The sequence below is a fragment of the Primulina eburnea genome, unplaced genomic scaffold (genome assembly GCF_022965805.1).
Source record: "Primulina eburnea isolate SZY01 unplaced genomic scaffold, ASM2296580v1 ctg739_ERROPOS11973397, whole genome shotgun sequence".
NCBI classification, from domain to species: Eukaryota; Viridiplantae; Streptophyta; class Magnoliopsida; order Lamiales; family Gesneriaceae; genus Primulina; species Primulina eburnea.
In genome coordinates, this window is record NW_027331510.1 from 2,313,484 (window position 1) to 2,337,394 (window position 23,911).

Consider the following 23,911-nt stretch of genomic DNA (forward strand, 5'->3'; position numbering starts at 1 on the left):
TATAATATTTTTGTTAGACTTAATTTATGAAAAATGTAATACAGGAGGAAATTTTTTTTCTGAATACAAAATAATTTGTTTATTTTTTTTTTTAAAAAAAAACTTACTTTTTCTATAAACAAAATTATTTTACCCGTATGTTTTTTTTAAATCTAAATAATGATAAGGATAATAATAAAAGTATGGGTAGGTATCTAGAAAATCTCTAACCATTTATTGTAACTCGCCACGTTGGATGACTCAAGCTCCGATCTTGGATATGGTTTGTCCTCTCCAGTTCCATGGATGCTGGTGCAATTGCTTCATCTTTTTGTCACCGCAAAATGAACGAAGTCGCGGCTGCGCCGTCGTTTCGGAGCTCCATTTTCCTCTCTGGAGCCGCGCATTTCAAGGGAAATCAACTGCGGCAAATTAGTGCAGAACGGCAGTGCAATATTTTGAGGAAGAAAATGAAGTTAAGGCTACTGAAAATAGAAGCACAGGTGGCAAGTCCTTCCACTTATTCTTCAAGAATCTTCACTGACATTCCTCTTTATGAACTCCCTGGGGTAATTGCTAAATTCGACGCTGTCTCTGTTTTCTTGGTACTTTGAAACTCGTATATTAATTGCCTTGAATTTGGACTGGGTAGGCTTCATTTGATCAGTATTTGGAGGATAAACCCAGGGTTTTTACAGCGATCTTTCCTGATAAACAAAGGAGCCAACAGCTCACTGAGGTAAAATTTCTTAGTTGTTTGGGATAATTTTTTAAATTTCATGTCTTCTCTATTTGCCTGCAAAATCTTGAATCATGGCAGACTCAAAAAAACTCGAGGTAAATTACTGTGTTGAGAGGGGCCGAAACTCACGAGTTTAAAATTTTGGCCTAAAGATTTGAAGTTATTTCCTCTGAGGGTTCAACCTAACGATAGCCTTCGACTCTGGCAAATTTTGCAGCTTGAGCGTGAGCTCGAACCATTGATTATTGAGCTCTAGATTGAAGCCAAATCGTGTTTGGACTTTCAGGATCAGTTCTTGCACCAGGCGGTGTAATCTGGTTCTTTGTGCCTTGATATGCTGTTTATGACCTTAATTAATGAATCGGTGTTGACCCTTGGTAGTAATGCTTTCATACGTTGCAAGCTTAGGAAGTCCTTTGTTGACTATATATTTCAAGATTGGGGAACTATTTCAAGCTGACAGATGGCCAGTACTATCACGCTTCTTGCCATCCTGCTCGTGTTGGAGCTACATTTGAATTTTAGTGTCACACAGGGTGTGAGTGTGTAACCGATACTGTGCGCCACGGGCACCGTTACTTAATATCTGCACTCACTATAAAAAAACGATTAACTAGATTGCTAGAAGAGTCTAGTTCACACCCTTTAAAAAACCCATTTATATTGCAATCAATAAGTTCCTTCAAACGTGACTTGTGAGTTTCTAACCTTGTTTGATAAACTTTGAGCTATAGGAAAAACCAAGTTGGCAGGACTTAGATCCAAAAAAACATTTCCCTAGCATATATCAATGTTGGCAGGACTTAGATCGGAAAAAATATTGCCCTAGCATATATCAATGTTCCTCGTGGACTCGGAGTAATGGAAATTTTAGATTCATAGCATCTCTGATCAGCTCTGCTCTTTGGCTCATGGATATATAATAGTATGTTTGTTTCGGTTGCTTTGGCAATTGCACGCAGGATGAATGGAAAGTTTATATGCTGCCAATAGATTTCTTGTTTCTCACCGTATATCCAGTAGTGGACATGAGGATAAGATGTAAATCTAGCGGAATAGGATACCCTCCAACAGTCCCTCGGGAAGTTTCAAAGGTTCTCGAGCTTGAGATTGTAAGCACGTTTGTCCAACACCATCACTTAATATAATTAAAGGTCTTGCTCCAGAGTTTTTGTATAATACAGGTTATTTACGTGCAGGTTAGATGGGAACTTAAAGGATTAGATGATATGCTCAAGCCATCACAGTTTTCGCTTGGTGTAAACGGGGCTTTATATTCGGATAGGCATGGGCCAAGAACCAGACTGAAAGGCCAACTACAGATGAGCATAAGCTTTGTCCCCCCCGCTGTTCTTGGTTTAGTACCCGAAAATATTCGACGAGATGTTGCAGAATCGGTTAGACCATCCACATTCCACGAACATTTTTCTTTCCCTTTCTCTTACCTTCTTGTTCTCAGTTGTTGGTTTTTCGTCGTTTAGGTTCTGAAGAGTCTGGTGGATAACATGAAGCATAAAGTAAATGGCAGTTTGATCGCGGACTATAGCAATTTCAAGAGAGAAAGACCAAAGGCCTTATTAGCTGAAAGCTGAAAACTTGGCTGTTGCCTGTTTGTAAATGAAGTATTCTTCTTTCTCCCGGCACCATTTTTTAGTTTCCGAAGCCAATTGTAGAGTCTGATTGTTCGTTCCAAAGCACAGTTTGTCGAGGTTGAGGCATATGTGTGTGTGATTCGAGCATATTTTGTACGGAGCCAAGGGAAAAAGTGTCGCCAAAGTATAAATAAAATTATGTCAGTTGTATTTATTAGCTGTGGGACGGACAGACCGATAATTTTAAAAAGTCAGGTTAATCAAGGAAAAAAAAAATGATGGAGATGCGGGGGATAAGGTAGAGTCGATCCTGGGTGTGAGGGCACTGCCCCACACCCAATCAAGGGTCAAGATTCAATCATGGGGGGCGGAATTTTTTTTAAAAAAAAAATAAAATGGGCCAGAAATTTTCTGGCCCTTGGATCTGCCCGTGCAGGCAGTGCCTGCACGGGCAGCATCGAATTTTCCCGAACCCCGTGCCTCTCGCATGCAAAGCGAGCGCTCTACCATTTGAGCTACATCCCCTTGGCGCTATAGATTCATGTTGTACATTATAAATATAAATATTAAATATATATATGTTTCGTTATCTTTATAGTATTTACACTCCAACTCGTACATTCAACTCTGTTCCGGGATTGAGCTAACATGGACATTCGTCCAACTCAAATTGACGATTTTGTGCACAATCTTCTTTAGAAAATGCACGCTACTGCTCCCACACCAATTTGATAAGTAATATCAAAAGACATTAATAGGCAAGATTTCAATTCATCCCCTGCCGACAGCAGCAAAAAGGGTACAAATAAGAAGTCATCAAATGACACACTGTTGAAATTTCAGGACTAATTGATCATCAATCACCAGTAATCAGCACAAGCACAAGAACATGAACCAAGCTTGAAATAGTGAAAACGATTGCTTCTCTAATTACAATTTCCCAGCCATATATTTCGGGTGCAATCTTCATTGCTGAATAACAATCTGGGCATGTTCTCAAATTCTTAAAAATGTAAGGAGGCGAACCAACTTCAGTGCTCATGAGACCGAATCAGACAGGCAATTTCTCACTTTGGAACTGTAACGCTCGCTTATTTTCCTCCTGCTCATAGGTATAACCCACCCAAATGTCACAAGCCGAGAAGATCTGGGAGTTAAGAGTTCGGTACATAACCAGATAATCTCAATCTTTTGATCATCTCATCCAACTTTAAGTATATTTCTTTGATCTGCGAATGTGCCTTGTCCCTGAAGTGAAACGATGAACTTCGCCTTCGATTTACATTGAACTAACTCCAGGAACCTTTGTGATTCCCGTCTCTAAAAACCCTTAGAAAAGAATCAGCTTTATCGAGCTTACCTGATAAAGCATACATATTAGACAGCAAGATATGATATTCAGTGTTGTGTGGGTACAACTGAACTAGTTCTCGTAAAAGGTGTTCCCCCAGTTCTCGCTTCCTGTGAACACCGCATGCACCTAACAAAGACCCCAAAACAACCTCATTTGGGCTCCTTGGCATACCCCGGATCCCAGCCTCTGCTTCTTCTGAGTGTCCTGCTCGACCTAAAAGATCCACCATACAGGCATAATTTCCGTGGAAGGACTAATACCGTACACATGTTCAAGGCCGTAAAAATTTTTCCTGCCCTGATCGACTAAACCAGAGTGGCTACAAGAACTCAGCACAGCTGTGAAGGTTATGTCATCTGGTTTGACCTCTTCTAACATCTGATTGAACGTATACAAGACAGCTGCCCCTTTCCCATGCATGGTTAGCCCACTAAGCATAACATTCCACGACACCACAGTCCTCGAATGCATAGACTCAAAAATCCGTATTGCCAATATTAATACGACCACATTTTGCATACAGATGGAGCAAACCCGTGCCCACTAAAACATCAATTACTGGACCAGTCGACGGTGTCTTTGAGTAAATGGAATATCGTCGAACAATTTTCGGGCTGACAACAAGTTGCCGCACGCAGCGTACGTGGAGAATAACGTTAGGGAGGAAGGTGTTTGGGTTAGGGAGAGGCCGGTTGTGTCGAGCCGTGAGTATCGAGCACATGACCGGAGAAGGACACGGTGATGTCGAGCTACCGATCATATTGTTCCCGCGGCCGGCTATCTCATAAGGAACGAGTTCGAGTCAACTGAAGGGTTGCAAATTTCGGTTGATGTAAATATAATACAAAATATCCAACCAAATTGACTAATTTGATGATACTGCTAGAATATTTTCTGATAAATAATTGATTAGTTTGATCTAAAGTAGAATCGTTTTCAGGTTTTCTTTACGACGTATTTGCGGACGATCCAAGTGGCCTGACTCATAACTCTAGTTCTAAGTTCTAACCACATTAAACTTTAATTATGACTTTGATTAGATATTCAAATTAATTAATTCCCAACTTACAATTTACTGAAAATGCCTATAATTGGGTTTTAGCAACACACAAAATAAAAATCCTTTTAAGGAAACAAACACAAGAATGAAGAAAGGGTCAACAAGCAAGAAAATTTCCTGTTCGAAGTTATAACTAAAACACAAACATAGCCATGTCTTTGGCTTTTGTTTTTATCATTGAAATAGCTCAATCTTCGTCCTCGTCTTCCTCGCCACCACCGGCTTTCTTTGCAGCAGCTTTCTGGTTCTTCCTCTTTACTCTTCCAGGGCGACCTCCACCAAAAGGACTAGTAAGTGAGAAATCAATATGCTTCTGCGAGTCGACTCGCACCATGAATGATGGTACATTTACCACCTGCCTTCCAACCCTATTCAGAATATGAAACTAACGTGTCAAAACATATCAAAAACAGGTTAGAGAGTTGTAGGGTATATGGAGCTCGTTTGGATATAAAATCACATCCACCAAAACTTCAGATAAACATAAAGAACATTAGAGCGGATACGGAATTAATAATTCAAACAAGGATAGATATCATAAAAATTATCCTTGCAAGAATCTGCAGTCCACTGTCTAACAAGGTACCACAACCAAAATTCTTTTTTTTAAAAAAAAAGTATGTCAATACCAGCAGAATACACACCTGATGTGCCTCTGCCTGATTAGCACACGAGCATGGTGAATAGATTTAGCCATACCAGCCTTAAAAACAAGAGTCTGGAGACGACGTTCAAGAAAGTTCTCAACAGTCAATGCGAGCACATAATCAAGCTTGTTCTGGCTCTCATCCAAAAGCCCGTGACGATTCATTCTTCGAAGAAGGGCCTCACCCTCAAAAATACGACGAGGGTCTTTCTCATCAAGTGTGAGAAGCATTCTTGCCGCATTACGGATGCGACTCAATGCATATTGAACCCTCCACAGCTCCCTCTTGCATCGAAGCCCATATTCTCCAACAAGCTTCAGCTCAGCATCCAATCGTTCCTTCTCATATGGCCGGCGAGGCTTCTTGAAAGTTTTCCCATCTAACAAAAATCATTATACATCAAATTTAGTTTTGAAAAACCTGATATTGACTAAATTGAGATCGAAAAACTGAATAAAAGTCGATCGTGTTCTATTTAAAAGCAAAAAAAAAAAAAACAAGAACAAAAACAAAAGTGCACATCACAGCAGCAAAACAGAATACACTTCAAACTTAATTCCAAAAGGCAGCGAATCTAGATCTTTAATCCAGGATTTGAAATCACAACATATTTTATTTTAATCGGGAATCCAAATAAAAAAATAACATATTAAAATCCTTGATCAATTTGCTCACGAAACTCATACAATATCGACCAAGTAGGAAACAATGAAAGACGTGCATTTCCTGCAGAAACTTACAGTTGCGGTAGAAACTAACGTTCACCATCGTCTCCCGCTACGTTGCACTCGCAAAGGAAGACGATTGATACACCATACAGAGTTAATTTTAAAGCGGCAAACCCTACTCCAGCGATTGGGCTAAATAGAAATTGGGCTCTGATCACCAAGCATGTTTTTTGGACTGGCCTTCATGCTCAGGTCCATATGCAAATTGTGAACAAAATAATTTTTTGCTACAAATATTTATTTTCCTTAATAAAAAAAAAGATATTTGAACGTTTAAAACGAGCAAGAAAAAAACAAACATGAATTACATATATTATAGAGGCTATTATGAAAAACTAAGGAATCCCAATCATCAAGATAAAAATTTCCTAAAAAATCTGTTATTTGTAAGTTGTAGTCTAAAAAAATGTACCGTGGAATAATTTCACATGAATTGCAACACTGCTCAGTACGAGTATTAAATATGGGAAGAAAAAAAAACAGACATGAGTCGTATTATTTTTTAACAAGGGAAAGAAATCTGTTGTTTTTTCTTCCCGTATTACTCGCACTAGTCCAGCGATGGAACCCAAGTTGCAACACTGCTCAGTACGAGTGGTTTCAGTTTGGATTCGTTGCATGTATAATTTTCTAGTGCTCTTGGGTTCCAGCCACCGTGCTTCACTTGAAGATTGCTGTGCACTTTGATTCACTAACCGAAGAAAGTATCATAATAGTGAGAAGCTAATCAGACACTTGGGAATAGTCCAGTTAATGGGGTCTTCATACATGGCGAAGATCGTACATCTCCCTCACGGGCTCTGCTCATAACTTTGAATTGATTTATAGACAACGAGCCCCGAGTTTTTTTCGTAAAGACAGCAATCTACAATACAAGATGTATTTGAAATTACTAGTTACAAGTAAACAAATGAATGATATCTTGATTTGATCTTTGAGTGGTATAAACTTGGGATCAATTCTTACATTTGGTGTCAATAACACACGTACGTGTGGAGGTGTTCTTCGCGGTTATAAGTTTTTTCCTCGTCTTAATAGTTATGGATGACAAACGACAAAACAACATTCCACATGGAACACAAAGAAACAGAATTAAAATCAAACCCATTCAAGTTCAAAGTACGTGAAACACAACATAACACGTTACATCATCTCAAGCAAAACAACCAGGCAAGAATAACAAAGAGCACGGAATTGCAGCCAAGGGAGATATTCAACTACAATACAACACAAGAACAAGCAATAGTAAACAGACAAGCAACCGAGATCAAACCAAAGAGACCACCATTCATTTATTCTTCGTCCTCGTCTCCATCTGGAGACTCCGCCCCAACTTCTTCATAGTCCTTCTCGAGTGCAGCCAAGTCTTCCCTTGCCTCCGAGAATTCTCCTTCCTCCATACCCTCACCAACATACCAATGCACAAATGCCCGTTTGGAGTACATAAGATCAAACTTGAAATCGATCCTCGAAAACACCTCAGCAACACCAGTCGAGTTGGAAATCATGCACACTGCCCTCTGGACCTTAGCCAAGTCACCACCAGGGACGACAGTAGGAGGCTGATAGTTGATACCACATTTGAACCCTGTGGGGCACCAGTCGACAAATTGAATCGTCCTCTTGGTTTTGATGGTGGCAACCGCGGCGTTAACATCCTTGGGGACAACATCACCCCTGTACATCAAACAGCAAGCCATGTATTTTCCATGGCGAGGGTCACATTTCACCATCATAGATGACGGCTCGAAAGCAGTGTTAGTTATTTCAGCGACAGACAGTTGCTCGTGGTAGGCCTTTTCAGCAGATATCACAGGGGCATAAGAGGAAAGCATGAAATGAATTCTTGGATAAGGAACCAGGTTAGTTTGGAACTCATTCACATCCACATTCAACGCCCCATCGAATCGCAAAGATGCCGTCAATGAAGATATCACCTGGACAAGTTATCAAATATATTAATAACGTACAGAAAAACATAGAAAAATAATAGATAAAGAATCATATTATCAATACTCTATTACCGAGCCAAGTAAATTTATTTACCTGAGAAATCAACCTGTTGAGATTAGTGTAGGTAGGCCTCTCGATATCAAGAGACTTGCGGCAGATGTCATAAATAGCCTCGTTATCAAGAAGCACGGTCACATCCGTGTGCTCGAGAAGGGAATGAGTTGAAAGCACGGAATTATAAGGCTCAACAACTGCGGTTGATACCTGGGGAGAAGGATAGATAGTGAAACCCAACTTTGATTTTTTACCATAGTCAACAGATAGCCTCTCAAGCAACAGTGATCCAAGGCCGGATCCAGTACCACCACCAACAGCATGAAAAACCAAAAACCCCTGCAACCCAGAACAATTGTCCGCAAGCTTTCGGATCCTGTCAAGGCAGATATCAACAATTTCTTTTCCAATAGTGTAATGACCCCTGGCAAAGTTGTTGGCAGCATCTTCTTTGCCACTGATCAGCTGCTCTGGGTGGAAGAGCTGGCGATATGAACCTGAGCGGACCTCATCTATGACAGTCGGCTCCAAATCCACAAACACAGCTCGAGGGACATGTTTTCCAGCGCCTGTTTCGCTGAAGAATGTGTTAAAGGCATCATCACCCCCTCCGACTGTGGTATCTCCAGGCATTTGCCCATCAGGCTACATACAAACATTATTCTATAAATTCTTCTAGAAACAACAAACCATGCCTCAAATTAATCACGCAGTACTCCCGCAGAAGTATGATGTATTAAGCAAGCAAGAATTATTCTGGATCTAAACTTTCGAAGGGAAATAGAGAAGGAAAAAATGGTATTATAAAATTCTGGCTGGATCTACGGTATATGAATTCTGCATAGCACAAGAAATGTACGAAGAACATTATGTCATGGAAATCTCACACACAAAAGGTGAAGGATATTAAATGAATTAATTAATATAAATCTTGGATTATCAAGAGTTTCAAAAGGAAATGAAATAACCACTTGGATCTATAATTTGTCAGACTTTTTCGTTCTATTAGAATGAATTGTCCTAAAAGAGTTCAAAAAATTTTCCATACATTTCCCAAATCCAGTCACATTACAAAATAAAATCGTACTAAAGGCACAGCTTCATCCAAAACAGACACTTAAACAAAACGCAAAACATCCAGATCAGACCAAAAACAAATCCAAAGTAGATAAATCATCAGGAAGAAAAAATAAAGTTACGCGATTAATGAATTAGATATGGCGTTAAAGCATATTCGTGATTTTTCATATCATCTCGAAAAACCAAACGAACAGAACAAATTCCCCCAGAAGAGACATTAAATAAAAAAATCCAGATCTGACCAAAATACCAAAACGATCCACAAGAAAATCACTGAATCTTATAGATCCGCCTCACATCTAGCCAGAAAAACTTCAGAAAGGAAGGAGGAAAATAACATCAGACCTTAATGCCGTGTTCGAGGCAGTAAAGCTCCCAGCAGGCATTTCCGACCTGAATTCCGGCCTGACCAATGTGGATCGAGATGCACTCTCTCATTTTCGTTGATTTTTTAGATAAAAAATGGAGGAATCGGCTTTTGAACGAAGAAAAGGGAAACTCAAACACCAGAGGCGTATACAAAGACGTCCCTGGGTAGATGTGTAATGTGGGAGAAATTTGAAAAGAGGAGATGGCTTATATAGCAACGGTAGGTCGAAAATTGGGGTTGAATTTTGTTTTATTATTTATTTGATTTACAGCTGGATAATCACGTGACCATTGGCTCCACTTTTTGGATATTTTCAAAAGAAAAATAGCAAGATAATTTGAATGAATATAAAAAAGAATAGGTTTGTAGACAAAAAATTATGTGAGACGGTTTCACAGAACGTATTTTATAAGACAAATATCTTATTTGGCTCATCCATAAAAAACTATTACTTTTTGAGTAGGTCTCACGGATCTCAATCTGTGAGACAGGTCAACCTACCAATATTCATAATAAAAAGTAATACTCTTAGCATAAAATGTAATACTTTTTAATGAGTTACCTAAAAATAAAGATCTGTCTCACAAAATACGATCCGTGATACCGTATCACACAAGTTTTTGTCTTACTTTTTATGCTAAGAGTATTACTTTTTATTGTGAATATCGGTAGGATTGACCCGTGTCACAAATAAAGATTCGTGAGACTGTCTCACAAATAAAGATTCGTGAGACCGTCTCACAAATAAAGATTCTTAGGTTTGTATGGGGTGATATCAAATCTAATTAAAATATAAAAAAATATTTTTTAATAAAAATAATATTTTTTTATATTTCGAATATGAAAAAATATTTATAAAATTGTTCCGTGAGATGTTCTCGTATGCATTTTTATGGAGAAAAATGATATTAGTTGTTTTCAGAAATGTGTATTTTGAATAAGATTTATGAAATCCTGCATTTTATTTCAAATGTCACATAAAACAAGAGAAATTTACTTTAAAAAAATTATTGAATAAGTATTTTGATTTACTCATTTAGAAAAGCAAGATTTAGTTGTGTTTCATTGAGGATAAAAAAAGGGTACTTTTAAAATTAGAATTGAAGAAAAAGTCCAAATATTTAATGACATTTAATTTCTTTTCTTCTTTTGTCTAAAAGGACATCCAGATATCTTTTCTATTAAAAACTTCGAAAGCTTGTACACTCGATGCACTTTAAATGATGTATCATTATTTTATATCTACAATGATGAGTAAATGTTTGAAAAATATTAAAATTCAAAGTTTGGTGCTGTGTAGCTTTGAAGAAAAGCTAAATTAATTATTTCAGGGAATTATGGAACTTGCAATTTGCAAGCAGTATCATGGTTATGTAATTTGCAAGTTATAACTTTTAATGTTATGGTCTGTTTTACATACATTATAAGAATATATGCTAAAAAAGTATTTCGAAAACTTAGCAGATTTTATTCGAATATAACTATTTTGGAACCCAAATTCACCCCCTCATTTACCCTAATGTATTAGGAAAAAAAATAAACTTATTTTTTAAAAATATTCGTGATGACTTCTAACTCACCCGACACCGAGATCCTTAATTATAATGCTCAAGAAAAAAATATTACAATTAAAAAAATTTAAAAGAAAAAAAAAACATTGGGGAACGAAAGGTAAGTGTGGAACAAAGGGAAACATAAATATATATATATATATATATATATATATATATATATATATATATATATATATATATGTAGCACACAATTCAAATTAAATTTAATTAAACAACTGATTCTCAGTATATGACTATACAAACAAGAATAAACCACACGGTACAAGATGAAAACATGCAAGATTCAAATATCGTCAATCACTTGTCATTAATCGTCATCTTTCTAACACTGACTCTACGACGAGAACCGAATTAAAATGCAGTCGGCGATATCTCACATAATGCCCACACATTTTGGATTAGCAGACGACCATTATCTCATCTCCTCCAGCCGGGTTGCTGTGTCTTATCTGAAATGCAAGGCACCCCAAATGAAAAAAAGAAAGCACACGAGAAGAATCAACTACGAATGCCAAGGAAATGGAATATCATATCGAACACTAATTTATCTATTTTAAAAACCCTTTATGCATAAGTTGGAGACTATAGATTATACTCGGAATTAATGTCTAAGACATAAACTTGCATGCTGGTCTGATATCATATGACAAACACACAAGGATAAGCACCCAAGACCAACTATGTGAAATGCAAATAGGAATTGCACGCCAGGGGGTCTCAAGCTTGTGATTAAATCATTTGTCTCTGGTATCATGATAAATCACTTTTCCTGAAAGCTCAAGCTCACTAAAGGTGTGAAAAAAACAATAGCCTTATATTTTAACAATGATGATTGACAGCACAGTAATGTATTGGGAGAATGAGTATCTAAACTGCAAAGGTTAATGAACAGTACCATCTCTGGTAACGGTTAATGATCGGCTAGGTTTGTTTCCACCCTTGCCATTAGCTTGAATTGGCTTCTGTATCCAAGGGGACGGTGAGCTTGATTTACCATCAGAGGGAGTGGGAAGAGAATGTCGTCGGTCATAAACATGATTGGTACCATCTTCATCAATTTTAGATGACCCTTGAGCTCTAAGCTTTGCTTTGGCAGACTCAGTGGCTGCCATGTAACTCGGTACACTCGGGGTGTTCTGTAAGATATTTTCAGGATGTTCTTGCTTTGTTGTAAGAGATCTCCTTTTCTTGAGTTTCTGATTTTCTTTGTTACTTTGCTCCTCTTTAGAGCTCAACTCCTCATTGAAAGTTAGAGGACTCTCTAACTTACCACCATTTTCCAAGGAATGAAGCTCAGTAACAGGATGATCATCTCCTGGCACATCTACCAGCTCATCCGTTGCTGTTATATTTGAAGGAACTTCTTCTAAAGCCAGTTTATTAGCCACAAAGTCCGATCCAGTTGGGTTTTCAGAAGAAATCACTTTTTTCTGCTCAGGAACATCAGAAGCAGAAGTATTCAACACCATTTCCGTACTTGGCTGCGGCTCTGGCCGTGGCTTTTCATTTTGTGTTTCTGATTTTTCAGAAGCATCTGCCGCAGATGCAGAAACCTTTCTTAAATTACGTTTAACCCTCTCAAGTTCACTCTGGTGCTGTTCTTGCACCAACTCTGTTTGATGACTTGTGATTTTCCTTGGGTTGCGTTTGGGCTTATCTTCATCAACAGAAGCTGGAGAACCAGTGTCCCCATTAACAAGGGCAGAAACCTTTCTAATACTTCTCTTTGATTTTCCAGTTCTAAACTCAACAGCTTGTGTGCCACCCCGCTTTTGCTGAGGCTTGATCAAAACATTTTTCGAATGTGGACACGGTTTCCAAAAGTGAAATATCGACCAGCGCTCAAGCCAGTTCCAAGCTGAATTTGGTTCGGACAGATCATATTGAAGACTCATCGGCAGAGCAGTTGGCAATTGGATAAGAAGCTACCAATATGAAAGTGTGTCAATCAGATCTTTCCAAAAGATTATACATTAGTAGGAAATAATTGAAGTGATATATATTTGATTTTAACATTCTCTATTCTCAGAACATGCCTATCCAATAAGATGTTATCTGAAGATCTATTGGTGATTAGTAAACCTCGTGCAATAAGGTATTAGAAGCTTTCAAAGTTATAACTGAGTTAACGTAGTTTATTGAAAAGTATATGCATTAAGAGCTTAGCCAATCTAAAGGTCTTATGGTAACTGTTCAAATGTAAACACGTGAACGAGCCTAGATGACTTCCCAACACTTTTGGTTTTGCCCAAACGAAATATCATTTTAGACCTAGATAATAGTGAAAACCAAATACAAACCTTGCGGACAAACGCTTTGGTGGCTAGATTCTCTGCCCCAAGATATGTACTTGCTCCAGTACCTGCCTGTTTAGCATCCTGATGAAGTATAAAAGCAGAGTAAAAACAAGAGCTTCAATGCCCTAGTACAGAGTTCAAACATCTCAGAGATTAACAGAGAGAATTTAATCAATTCGGTTACACACATTTACTCTACCTGAAACTCTACAATATTGTATTTTTTACACCATCCAGACAATGTATTTGAGAGTCTAACTCTTCGTCCACGAGCCACTGCCTGAAATTTAACAATTCCCTGCATGCAACATAAAGTGGCAACAGCCTGTCTCCTCACCATATGACCCCTTATAAGAGCTTGTAGTCTTATGATACCTTTAAGAGCCCTAAAAGCACGACGAGCCTGTGGACATGTTGAAAATACAAATACAACATGTAAAGACAATTTTTTGTCACATTATCATGTGTGGATAAAACACTTCTTTTCAAGAAGCCGCGTTAATAAACTGTAAAAGTCCAATTAATAATGACAAGTGATTTACATCAATAAACACATTAGTCGCATATTTGACAAAAGCACTGGCATAATGAAAAGTGTGTTAATCAATTTTAAAATAACTGAAAGTTGCGTGGTTTAAGATACCGTCACAGTATTAGAATAGCGGATGCAGACACAAAACCTTTACCTATTCTTGGAGATAATGGAAACCTATTTCTCTCTTAACTCCTATACAAAACATGCAATATCAAACCCATGAGACCACGAAGATGAACAAAACAACCTCCTAAAAAAAATATAGATTTAAAAAAAAAAACCACCAAAAAACAAGTAGCAATTTCAATTGAGAACCAGAAAGCCTTACCAAGTAACCCCTAAAGGCCGCTTGCGTTTTTGTAGCAGCTTGCTCTTGCCTAATCATCTCCGCATCACCAGATGGGACTGGTACAAAATTACTTTGTAAATCTACGTCTTGGTTCCCTGGATACAATTCAGTTGGATCATAAGGAGTACCAGATACTCCCATCCCAAATCCTGTATTCTCTGCATCTCTGCTAGTCAACAGGGGTGGATCTGTGACTAGTGAAGAATCTCCTGCCAGTTTCTCTACTCGCGTATTTGCGGCAGCCTAATAATGAGTCACATTTTTACATCCAACAGCAAGTGCAATCAGCACAATAAAATTTAGATACTATGCCAGAACATCGTTACAACAATATCTTCAAGCCAAGGATAACATACATGGATCTGATGGTAAAATTACATTTCCCAAGATAAAAAAATCAGAAATAAGAAACATGTGAAATTAGTTCAAAAATATCAAAATATTGAGATTAATAGTTTATAGAACTCCCGTTATGGCATGGTGTCTGGGGTCATCACATGCATACCATAAGAAACAACAAACAAACAATGCAGCCTTAAAGCTTTCATTTCTGAGGCCACAAAAGGCTTAGACAACAAATGTCTTACTTTGGATAAATTAGCCTTAGAATGCTTCTTCCCAAACAGGACAGTCTTGATCCATTTCCCAGGAGACTTTCCCATGGCAAACCACGGCTTTGAAACAACACTTACTCAGTCCAAAAGCTGCATATTTTAATTAAGATCAATCCTCACGCCACAATAATGGGAATAAATAAAAACAACTCTTAAGGGGAAAATAGATACCGATGTAGAAAATCAACTAAAAAAACAAAAAAATTGGTCACTGTCTGAAGCCAGTCGTTCTACTGCTTGCCAAGAAAGCAACATATCTAAATATCCGGTAAATGAAATATGTAATAAAGAACAAAGCCGTGATTTATAGGAACAACAGTGGCCGCATTTAGAAGTCACACGGAAACGGAGAATTTGCTACAAATTTGCCCCAAAAAGATCCCAGCAAAAAAGAAGAAAAATGTTGACATAAACATATCAGTCAAAATATTATGACAACTAGCATCAATCTTCATTTCCAGACAAACTAAAAAATAGAAATGAAGATATTAACACGTCATGTAAAACTAAAATTAGTAAGTTAAAAATGCAGAAACACAGCAAGATCTGCATCCGAACTCATAAACCACAGGAAAAGCCGCAACTATATTAGTAAATGCAAGATCACGAAAGCACATAAAACAGGTAAAAAAAACAGAAGAAAATATATTGCAGATGAGATCTGGGATTTTCTGTACCTGAAATACCAAAAGGTTTATCCAAGTCCCAGATCCCACAGCAAGTCAGCAACTCAAATCCTGCAAAAAATCATCCACAAAATCCAAACACACACAAAGACCCAGTTGAGAAATAAAAAAATCAATTCTTTTTCTCTTTCAAGAAAACAGCCAGATGTAAACTGATAAAGTGGGAAAAAAATTCAAGAGAACGATGGATTGACAAGTGAGCTTAAAAAAATTAGAAATGAAAATGCTTCAAATGGCCCATACCGATTGGATTAGTTTCACAAACTCAAGGCAAGAAAAATGGACCGCCGCTAAAATCAACTCACTCCCAGAGTTCCTTCACTGTCCTCTTCCTATTTTCATGTTCCTCTCGCTAAAAGTTTCCGGTTGCTGCAGAAAGATGGTGGGCTAGTTTGCGGAGGGGTGGACTACAATAAAAAAAAAAAAAAGGTACTAAAATCTATTTTGCTAGCATAGTTTTATATACATAATAAAATAAACATGTGATATACAATAAGGATAAATTAATAATAAATAAGATATAGGATATTATATTTAATATTTGGTATGATTTTAATAAGAATGATTAAATTTATATATTAGATTGTAATAATAAAATTAACCTTATCATAATAAATTTTATAATTTCAAAGTTGTTGCTTGAGTTTATATTTTTTATTTGTTCATGAACTGATAATGCTTACATGATTTATTTATTTTTACCTAATTTTATATATTATTTAATATAATAATTGAACCCTTGATTTTGTGAGTCAAGTCAAATATCAATTTTTAATGTTAATCGACGATAGTAATAATTTTATTGAGATTTATAAAAATTATTTATATAATTATCATATTATATAATATATAAAAATAAATAAAAATATTTATTTGATTTTAATTTCTACCTAGCATATATTTATAAAAAATCATTTATAAATTGAGGGTAATTAAGTCATTTTTTGTGTATTTTATCATTAAATTAAAATTATCATACCTAATAGAAGGGACATTTTATCATTCTAAAAAATTATTTATCGAGCCTCGTGATATTATCATGAACTTTTTAAAAAGTTAACAAACATGTGATAAAAATGATTATTTCTCAATCACTCCCTTATCTCATGTACCAAACTATGCCCTATAGTTTTTCATGGATGACCCAAATAATAGATTCGTCTCACAAATATGATCCATGAGACCGTCTCATATAAATTTTTGTCAATACCTAATACCTAATACAAGCTTCAATGTATACGTGTGTGTGCCTAATAATAGTCTAATACAAAATCAACTTGTGTGTATTATTGGCATTACCGTCATCATTATTATTAATTATAATTGTGAGTCTCAAAATAAATGAGTTAGGTGCTTTCCAGGTAGACTTGTAATTACGGATAAACAAATCCTACACCTAAACCTAATATTCTTCCCCACAAAAAAATAATAATCCTACACCTATTATTACACATTATTGGATAAATTAGGTTTTCTCGGGAAATACGTGAGAAAAAAACATTACAAATCCAATTATTTACAAGAAAACAAGCTTTCATAGAGAAAATATTCACAAGATAATTGAGATATCAGATATCATATAAGACAAATTAAACTGAAATCATCATAATTATACTTGATGAAAACAGAGTAAAAATCTAACATTTATCTCTAAGTATTTTTTTATGAGCATCACAAACTATTTTTTTTCGAGTTATTTATATTTTTTTAACACTTTATGTATTTGGCACTCATATGTTATCAACTTTGCATATATGAACTAATGATAACATTGAATCAATTTATGAATGAGGCTTGTTACCCTGCACCCTTTGAATCAATTTATGAATGATAACATTGAATCAATTTATGAATGAGGTTTGGGTGCAGGGTAACGTGGGCGACAGCACAGCTGGCGCCCAGCTGTGGCCGCCAGCTTTGCTGTCACCTTTTTTTTTTTTATTTTTTTTAAAAATTAAAAAAAATTGATTTTTTACAAAATCATACTAACTCTTTCAAAAAAATATTACAAAAATCTTATTCCTGCAATTTCTTTAATTTTTTTTACTTATCAAACAGTTATTTATTTTCTATTTTCATTTTTCCTGATTAAATTGATGCAAAATTCGAAAAATTAATTTAATGATATGCTGGCTAGCTCGTGGAAAATAAGATAATCTACTTGAGTCATTAATTAATTAAATTCTCAGAATGCGACCAAATTTTAACAACAGAAAATAGATAAGATACGTGTAATCATGCCACAATTGAATGTCAATTCAATTTTATAAATAAAAAATAAAAAAATCGAAAATACATCAAGATTTATAGGTTTGCCACCGTTAATCAGAAAAAAATGGAAATAGAAAATAAATAATTGTTTGATAAGTAAAAAAAAAAATTAAAGGAATCGCAAGAATAAGATTTTTGTAATATTTTTTTGAAAGGGTTGGTATGATTTTGTAAAAAATCAAATTTTTTTTATACATTTAAAAAATAAAAATAAAAAAAGGCGACAACACAGTTGGCGGCGCCAGCTGTGCTGTCGCCCACGTTACCCAAGGGGTGCAGGATAACAAATCTCTTTATGAATAATAACATAATTGTTGATCTCATCAAAGGTTGATATTGTTAATACATAATATCAATTTTTAAGGGATACGAGACATGTTTTTTTTTTTTAAATTACCAACAACAGAGACTCATTTATTAGTTATTAGCCCGATAAAAAAAATTTGGATTATATCTAACCCGTCATTTTTTATTTTTGATTTCTTCTATTAGTATTTCTACAAAAGTATAAATTTTACATTTAAAAGAAAAAATAAACAGAAAACGAAAATAAAGAAATAAAATTAACTACTCAATTTGAAACATTTTTATAGTGGTACAAGGGACAACAAATTAAATGTGATTCAACTTTTTTTTGCCTAAAATCAAAAGCATGAAATGATGAATTTGGTTGAATACTGGAACCTCTGAATCCTCTCAAAACATATCATATGCATAGCTTATCAAGATCTTATAAATCTGGCTACATAATTTACGTGCCCGGCTCCAAGTGCAGCACGAGTCCAACGCAACCACATGCGACTTAGAGTAGTTGGTTGTGTGTATTTTCAATAACCACCGACATTTTAAGGATATGATGCAACAACTTTAATTTAATTCGAGGCATTTCACACACACACACACACACATTGTGTGGCATGAAATCAAGCTTCCATCTCGGGGGAATCCTATGGACATTTGTTTTGATCTATTGACAAATTTAGACAATGATGATGTTGATAATATCAAATATGTGTTGCCGAAATAATTATTTGACTTGAAAATATGCAACTAAACGAAACGCAAATTTGCACAAACCAGAAATACAACTCATACCACTGATCACAACCCCCGTTTTCACGAAACCATGCAATCACATATATGGTTTTGACTCATAACCACTATTCTATATGGTACACACACACGTACCGTATGCGTAGGCGGCTGCTATATAGCAAAGGAAGATAGTGAAATAAAACTACCCTGACGCTAGCTCCAGAGGAAAAGTCTTACAGTATGTAGTGAACGATTAAATGTCAACACTTTCATGATGAAACAGATAGATTTGAAGTAACCAGAGAAGATGCAATCTAATATGGTTGGTGATTTAAAATAAAGATGTCTGTTTGAGATAACACAACACAAAGCGTAGCCCAAGAATCGATTGACAATCCATCTCATGATGACAACTTAGTTCCTTTAATATGGCTACGCCTATGGCTATGTTTACCGACATATGCACGTCCATGTAATCTGCTCCATGTGTGCAGAAACTGCTACGAGTCGATAAATTTACATATTATAAAGGAGATGGAATACCATTTACAAGAGATATGAACTGCTAAGAACCGGTCTGATGAATATTATTAAATTCTTACCTGAAGAAAAATTTCCTTAACAGCTGAATACAAGCCCTTCACCCCCAAAAATTTCTAAAGAGTCATCAAAACCAGTAGGTAAGAGAGATATCTGATCTCGCTTATGAAACTGGTAATAAGTTAATAACTCTATTAAGAGATCATCTCACGGGTTGTTCATTGGAAAATCTAGAATCTTGTTTCTATACAGAAACTCGAGAAATAGATTGGAAAATCAGACAATTCAATAAATGTTCGCTCAAGCTGATAAAAGATATTATTATGTACATATGACAAACAAGAGCACCGAAACATATAGAGATGAATAAACTCAGGGTCCTTGAAATTGAGTATGTAATAGTTAATACATTATAACAGTGTCTTTGCAAAGTATAAGAGAGTCGATAATGTAGGAATAATACTGAACCAAATGTTTTGCACAAACAAATCACTCCAACAGGAGAAATGACCTTGCAGGATGAATCTTGCCCATCAGTTGCGATCTCCTGTAACACATCCTTGAGATGGAAACGCTAATCTGCTGTCCAGCTCTGCTCGACGATTTCGCGCACCTTCCTGTTGTATTCACGCTTGTTTTCACTAAACAATCGAGCAGCTTCAGAGTTTGCTGGTGAGTTTGGATTTGGATCGCAAAGCAATGACTGTAAGAAAAAATTAAATTAAAGATGATGTTTGAATAGTCATTGGAGTAAAATGAAAGAACATGATTCAGCATATCCTTTTTTTATGGAGAGATCTGAAACACAACCTATTAGTCCATTCATCAAATTTTATTCTGTCCATTGGATTTGAATATTTTATTCGTTTTTTTTTCTGTACAATAGATGACATCGGAAGGTACTGACTTCAATTTTATTAAAACCAAGGCAGCTTATACACATTGCTAATTCAGGAAAACTGAGAGGCAAACACAACTCTATGTTAGGAGACATAACAAAGAAATTATAGTTTCTTTTATATTATTGATTCCTGATCAAGATCACAGGAATTCCCAAAGCCCAATAAATATATTTGCAAACAAAGTAAATGGCCTGTAGGCTTAGTTTCAGACAAGAGATGAAGTTGAAAAAAAAAGCTAGATAATCTATCTCGCTAAACAAAAGTTTACATAATTATTGAGCATAGGCATAGCTGATAGCTCCAATTGGATATTAACATCCATATTACAATAAATTTACAGAAACTAACTCAATTCAACTGCATGTTGTCAATCAAATCCTGCTTTTAGGAGAAAGAATTAGATCTCATAATTTTATTAATTTAAGTGCGAATAACTGATGCCCGGCGATGTAGAGAAAATATTGTATTTACCACTTTATAGACTTAGGTTGCATTTAGTTGCTTTGATTATAGCTGGATTGATAAAAAATCCTACCTATCAAGTATTTGGTTTGAATTCTACGGCTGACAGAATTTATGAGCTCGGTGCTAACTACTACATTAGTGATTGTCCGCCCATTTTTCTTGGAGTGATTTTTTTACCCCACAATCTGGTGCCCCACCCCCACAAAAAATAATTAAAATTCTTGAAGTTTCTTTAGCATCTACCTTAGCAAATAGCAACCAACCATCATTTGTTAAGGAGAGGAATAGAAGAGGGGATATGAGGAGATGAGTAAAGGGGAGATTAATAAATAAATTAAGAATGTTAAAGGGGTGATTGATGAACGAGGTCTGTATGTGATGGAGTATAAAAAAGAGAAATTAATCTCACTTACAAATTTCATATGAAAGTCGATGGTGTGGATGGTGGAAAATTTCATCAAAAAATTAAAAAAATTAAAAATTATATAATTTTCAAGGGGTAAACTTGTATATTTCCTATCACTATCTTAATCTGTTCAACCAAACTCTTTATTTTATAGCAAATCACTGCATTATTAATTGCATCATAGTTTTTATCGTCCAAAGTTCCAAACAAACAATCACATTCATCCCATCACACAAACCAAATTCAGCCTCAGTGTACCTGAATAGATGTAAGTATGGCAGCTACATCATATATTGGGCTCCACTGATTTTGCAAAATATCCAAGCATATACTCCCATCTGCATAAACTGATCACAACAGAAGTAAATGAGAACATGATGAGTGCATAATAAATATTTCCGTCAATTATGTTTAGACACATTATTTTGGAACAAATTATCAATCATGGTGATTCCATGTCACAGAATTAGATTAGTTTGGTCTGGACACAAATGGTAAGCCACTTTCAGCAGCAAGTGCGTGCCAATTTTTCACAACATATCAGTTGATAAAAAATTAATAATAGACAAACCCATTGGACCCAGAAAATCAAAAGGCGGCACAAAGGCTAGTGAGTTTAAATTTGAGATATAAGAAACTTTATGTGAAGGTGTTGAAGAGGCCAATTTCGATAAAAACAATTATTGAATTCATTAAGAAACAGAAAATTCATTGTGCAGCAACAAAACACACCGAAGCAGGAGAAACATGCGATATTGAATAAAACAGTGAGGTTGAGTGGTTCCTTCAAATCTATAACACATCTCCACTAAGGAATGTTGTCACCAAAGAACATGGCCCTTGTTGCTGACGAAGTAGATACACAATATGCCAAACAGAACTATATACGAGTAAAGTTGACCACAATACCCAGGACAATCAATTAATTGAGATAACGAAGGTATGAAGTTTATGTAGCATATTGGAGAAATGACATCACAGCCTCCATTAATAATAATAAGTTTGACCAAAAAGAAAAGGCAACCAAGAAGATTAATGTCAGTACTCGCTGCATTCAAGGAGCTACTTCACACAATTTTTTTAACAACACACACAGTTTCTTCTTATGCAAAACCTGGGTTTATGAAGCATGACTTGATAATTTTTTAATATGTGCTGCATTGATCATCTATTTTAGCATGTGAGCATTCAAAGGGAAAAAAAGCCGACCAGGAATAGACAATCATGCAAAAAATTTAAAACCGAGCAACGAAAAATTACAGTTAACTTACTGTTGGGATGAAACATTCTAGATACAAACCGCACTGTCGGGGCTTTATTTGGGTAATCCTCCGTGAATTGAAGTGTCAACTTAAACGTACCTAATAGTAAACAGTTGAATGGTTGAAACAAATGACAAATAGAAAAGATTATAAACCTAACAAAACTCAAATCAAGTCTTTTTTGTAGAGATTCAATATACAGCTCAAATAACCCACTGGAAAAATGAAAGCGCGTCTGGTATAATGCACCATAGGAGGCATGGAAAGTATTTGGATTTGTGTCATTTTAATAAAACGGTAAATCTGAGTCGAAGATCTTTGGAATACGAAATCTTTGACAACTGAGGCTACTAAAACCAAACAAAAACTTGCCACACCAAATGCCGCCCAAGGCAACACATCCCCTAAACCCTAAATTTCAAATTTGTAAGACCATACGCACAATGATCGCCATTGATGAAGTTGAGTATCATTTGCACGGAGCAGAAATAACATCACTGCATAAACCTAAGCTTATAAGCAAACTCTAAAACAAGTATAGACATAAAAATAATCGTATCAGAGTATAAGTTATCCACGAATTTCGATGAGAACTAGATTCAATGATAGAATGTTCCACCTCCATCCCAAGGAGTGTCATCTGGCCTGCAATTACAAAAATAAAATAATAGCAGGTCAGTAAAAAAAATGGTAATTTCTAAATTGATCCCCAACAAGAAGCAAAAAAAAAAAAGAACAAATGGCAAAATATACCCAAATATAACAGCATTCCAGAGCATAATGTTGTTATCATACGGCGCGCCACTGATGCCAGCCGGAGGGTCCTGCTGTAACCGCTTGAAATCCCTCATCAACCGCTTCCTTGATGCCGTTGACATCCCGCCGCCTGCAATCACCACCAATTAAGCATCATATTTACAATTAAAATGACCTTCTAATGTATTTGCATCCAGATAATTAAGCTTCAGCTATCAAAACACGCGACAAATCAATTCAACCTGAGATAAACTCGTTTCCATTTCCATCTTAAGGCTACGATCTCTAAATACAACGATTATCTAAACCCTACCTGATCATATAGTTAATCATTAAAAAAAACCCGGAACCCGTGGATCCGTAGGCATGAATACGCAGCTTTCCACACAGGCTCGCAGAAAAACAAAAATCGATTCCAGTACGAATCAGACAGTAGAAAATTACCTGGAACTCAGTGCTGCTAATTTTCGTCTCTTTCTTCTGTGTATTCCTGGCTACCAATCGTTGCTAGTGTGAGACTGAGACCCACTAAATATTAGCATGATAAATAAATATATATAATAATAATAATAATAATAAAATGAGGTGCAGATTTTTTAGCTGGCGTCAGATGTAAGCTGGATGTCTGATTTTAGATTAAATATTCGTTTTTTTAATAGA

General features: G+C 35.9%; 5 protein-coding genes and 1 pseudogene across 10 annotated transcripts; 1 reads left to right on the forward strand and 5 right to left on the reverse strand.

Annotated features, from left to right (window-relative positions):
* Positions 1-209: 209 nt before the first annotated feature.
* Positions 210-2,529, forward strand: LOC140822022 (uncharacterized). Of its 3 annotated transcripts, XR_012115891.1 has the most exons (6): positions 212-548; positions 632-718; positions 1,684-1,833; positions 1,921-2,118; positions 2,203-2,420; positions 2,480-2,529. XR_012115891.1 is itself a non-coding variant. In XM_073182747.1 (5 exons), the coding sequence occupies exons 1-5, from the start codon at positions 282-284 to the stop codon at positions 2,311-2,313; spliced, it is 813 nt and encodes a 270-aa protein (XP_073038848.1). In that variant the 5' UTR covers positions 212-281; the 3' UTR covers positions 2,314-2,529. The 3 variants fall into 3 exon arrangements, 2 of the variants coding, with proteins under 2 accessions (XP_073038849.1, XP_073038848.1); XM_073182747.1 differs by having other exon boundaries at positions 2,203-2,529; XM_073182748.1 differs by lacking the exon at positions 1,684-1,833 and having other exon boundaries at positions 210-548; positions 2,203-2,529.
* A 644-nt stretch (positions 2,530-3,173) lies between these two features.
* LOC140822208 (pentatricopeptide repeat-containing protein At5g15340, mitochondrial-like) lies at positions 3,174-4,388 on the reverse strand (annotated as a pseudogene).
* Positions 4,389-4,680: 292 nt separating this feature from the next.
* LOC140822035 (small ribosomal subunit protein uS4y-like) lies at positions 4,681-6,304 on the reverse strand. The gene is made up of 3 exons (XM_073182759.1): positions 6,115-6,304; positions 5,372-5,753; positions 4,681-5,095 (listed from the first exon to the last, which is right to left on the reverse strand). The coding sequence occupies exons 1-3, from the start codon at positions 6,140-6,142 to the stop codon at positions 4,915-4,917; spliced, it is 591 nt and encodes a 196-aa protein (XP_073038860.1). The 5' UTR covers positions 6,143-6,304; the 3' UTR covers positions 4,681-4,914.
* An 887-nt stretch (positions 6,305-7,191) lies between these two features.
* LOC140822034 (tubulin alpha-1 chain-like) lies at positions 7,192-9,786 on the reverse strand. The gene is made up of 3 exons (XM_073182758.1): positions 9,535-9,786; positions 8,149-8,754; positions 7,192-8,039 (listed from the first exon to the last, which is right to left on the reverse strand). Exons 1-3 carry the CDS (start codon positions 9,625-9,627, stop codon positions 7,395-7,397), a joined length of 1,344 nt encoding a protein of 447 aa, XP_073038859.1. The 5' UTR covers positions 9,628-9,786; the 3' UTR covers positions 7,192-7,394.
* A 1,528-nt stretch (positions 9,787-11,314) lies between these two features.
* On the reverse strand, positions 11,315-16,033 carry LOC140821776 (protein IQ-DOMAIN 31-like). Of its 3 annotated transcripts, XM_073182376.1 has the most exons (8): positions 15,858-16,033; positions 15,606-15,665; positions 14,902-15,018; positions 14,294-14,557; positions 13,630-13,833; positions 13,434-13,511; positions 12,029-13,058; positions 11,315-11,582 (listed from the first exon to the last, which is right to left on the reverse strand). In XM_073182376.1, exons 3-8 carry the CDS (start codon positions 14,974-14,976, stop codon positions 11,551-11,553), a joined length of 1,683 nt encoding a protein of 560 aa, XP_073038477.1. In that variant the 5' UTR covers positions 14,977-15,018; positions 15,606-15,665; positions 15,858-16,033; the 3' UTR covers positions 11,315-11,550. The 3 variants fall into 3 exon arrangements, with proteins under 3 accessions (XP_073038477.1, XP_073038475.1, XP_073038476.1); XM_073182374.1 differs by lacking the exon at positions 15,606-15,665; XM_073182375.1 differs by lacking the exon at positions 15,858-16,033 and having other exon boundaries at positions 15,606-15,841.
* Positions 16,034-19,817: 3,784 nt separating this feature from the next.
* Positions 19,818-23,848, reverse strand: LOC140821719 (ubiquitin-conjugating enzyme E2 2-like). Of its 2 annotated transcripts, none has more exons than XM_073182276.1 (6): positions 23,696-23,848; positions 23,249-23,381; positions 23,115-23,140; positions 22,505-22,594; positions 21,492-21,580; positions 19,818-20,163 (listed from the first exon to the last, which is right to left on the reverse strand). In XM_073182276.1, exons 2-6 carry the CDS (start codon positions 23,371-23,373, stop codon positions 20,035-20,037), a joined length of 459 nt encoding a protein of 152 aa, XP_073038377.1. In that variant the 5' UTR covers positions 23,374-23,381; positions 23,696-23,848; the 3' UTR covers positions 19,818-20,034. The 2 variants fall into 2 exon arrangements, with proteins under 2 accessions (XP_073038377.1, XP_073038378.1); XM_073182277.1 differs by lacking the exon at positions 23,696-23,848 and adding an exon at positions 23,565-23,684.
* Between the last annotated feature and the right edge of the window lie 63 nt (positions 23,849-23,911).

Coding starts and splice junctions, on each gene's coding strand:
- LOC140822022 (XM_073182747.1), top strand. CDS start 282: ATGGATGCTGGTGCAATTGCTTCATCTTTTTGTCACCGCAAAATGAAC. Junction 719..1,683: donor GGAGCCAACAGCTCACTGAG/GTAAAATTTCTT, acceptor AATTGCACGCAG/GATGAATGGAAAGTTTATAT. Junction 1,834..1,920: donor AGGTTCTCGAGCTTGAGATT/GTAAGCACGTTT, acceptor ATTTACGTGCAG/GTTAGATGGGAACTTAAAGG.
- LOC140822035 (XM_073182759.1), bottom strand. CDS start 6,142: ATGGTGAACGTTAGTTTCTACCGCAACT. Junction 5,754..6,114: donor CGTTAGTTTCTACCGCAACT/GTAAGTTTCTGC, acceptor GATTTTTGTTAG/ATGGGAAAACTTTCAAGAAG. Junction 5,096..5,371: donor ATCAGGCAGAGGCACATCAG/GTGTGTATTCTG, acceptor TATTCTGAATAG/GGTTGGAAGGCAGGTGGTAA.
- LOC140822034 (XM_073182758.1), bottom strand. CDS start 9,627: ATGAGAGAGTGCATCTCGATCCACATTGGTCAGGCCGGAATTCAGGTC. Junction 8,755..9,534: donor GCCTCGAACACGGCATTAAG/GTCTGATGTTAT, acceptor GTTTGTATGTAG/CCTGATGGGCAAATGCCTGG. Junction 8,040..8,148: donor TCAACAGGTTGATTTCTCAG/GTAAATAAATTT, acceptor TAACTTGTCCAG/GTGATATCTTCATTGACGGC.
- LOC140821776 (XM_073182374.1), bottom strand. CDS start 14,976: ATGGGAAAGTCTCCTGGGAAATGGATCAAGACTGTCCTGTTTGGGAAG. Junction 14,558..14,901: donor CTAAGGCTAATTTATCCAAA/GTAAGACATTTG, acceptor ACTCATTATTAG/GCTGCCGCAAATACGCGAGT. Junction 13,834..14,293: donor CGGCCTTTAGGGGTTACTTG/GTAAGGCTTTCT, acceptor ACATGTCCACAG/GCTCGTCGTGCTTTTAGGGC.
- LOC140821719 (XM_073182276.1), bottom strand. CDS start 23,373: ATGTCAACGGCATCAAGGAAGCGGTTGATGAGGGATTTCAAGCGGTTA. Junction 23,141..23,248: donor TGGAATGCTGTTATATTTGG/GTATATTTTGCC, acceptor TTGTAATTGCAG/GCCAGATGACACTCCTTGGG. Junction 20,164..21,491: donor CCATACTTACATCTATTCAG/GTACACTGAGGC, acceptor TTTTTCTTACAG/TCATTGCTTTGCGATCCAAA.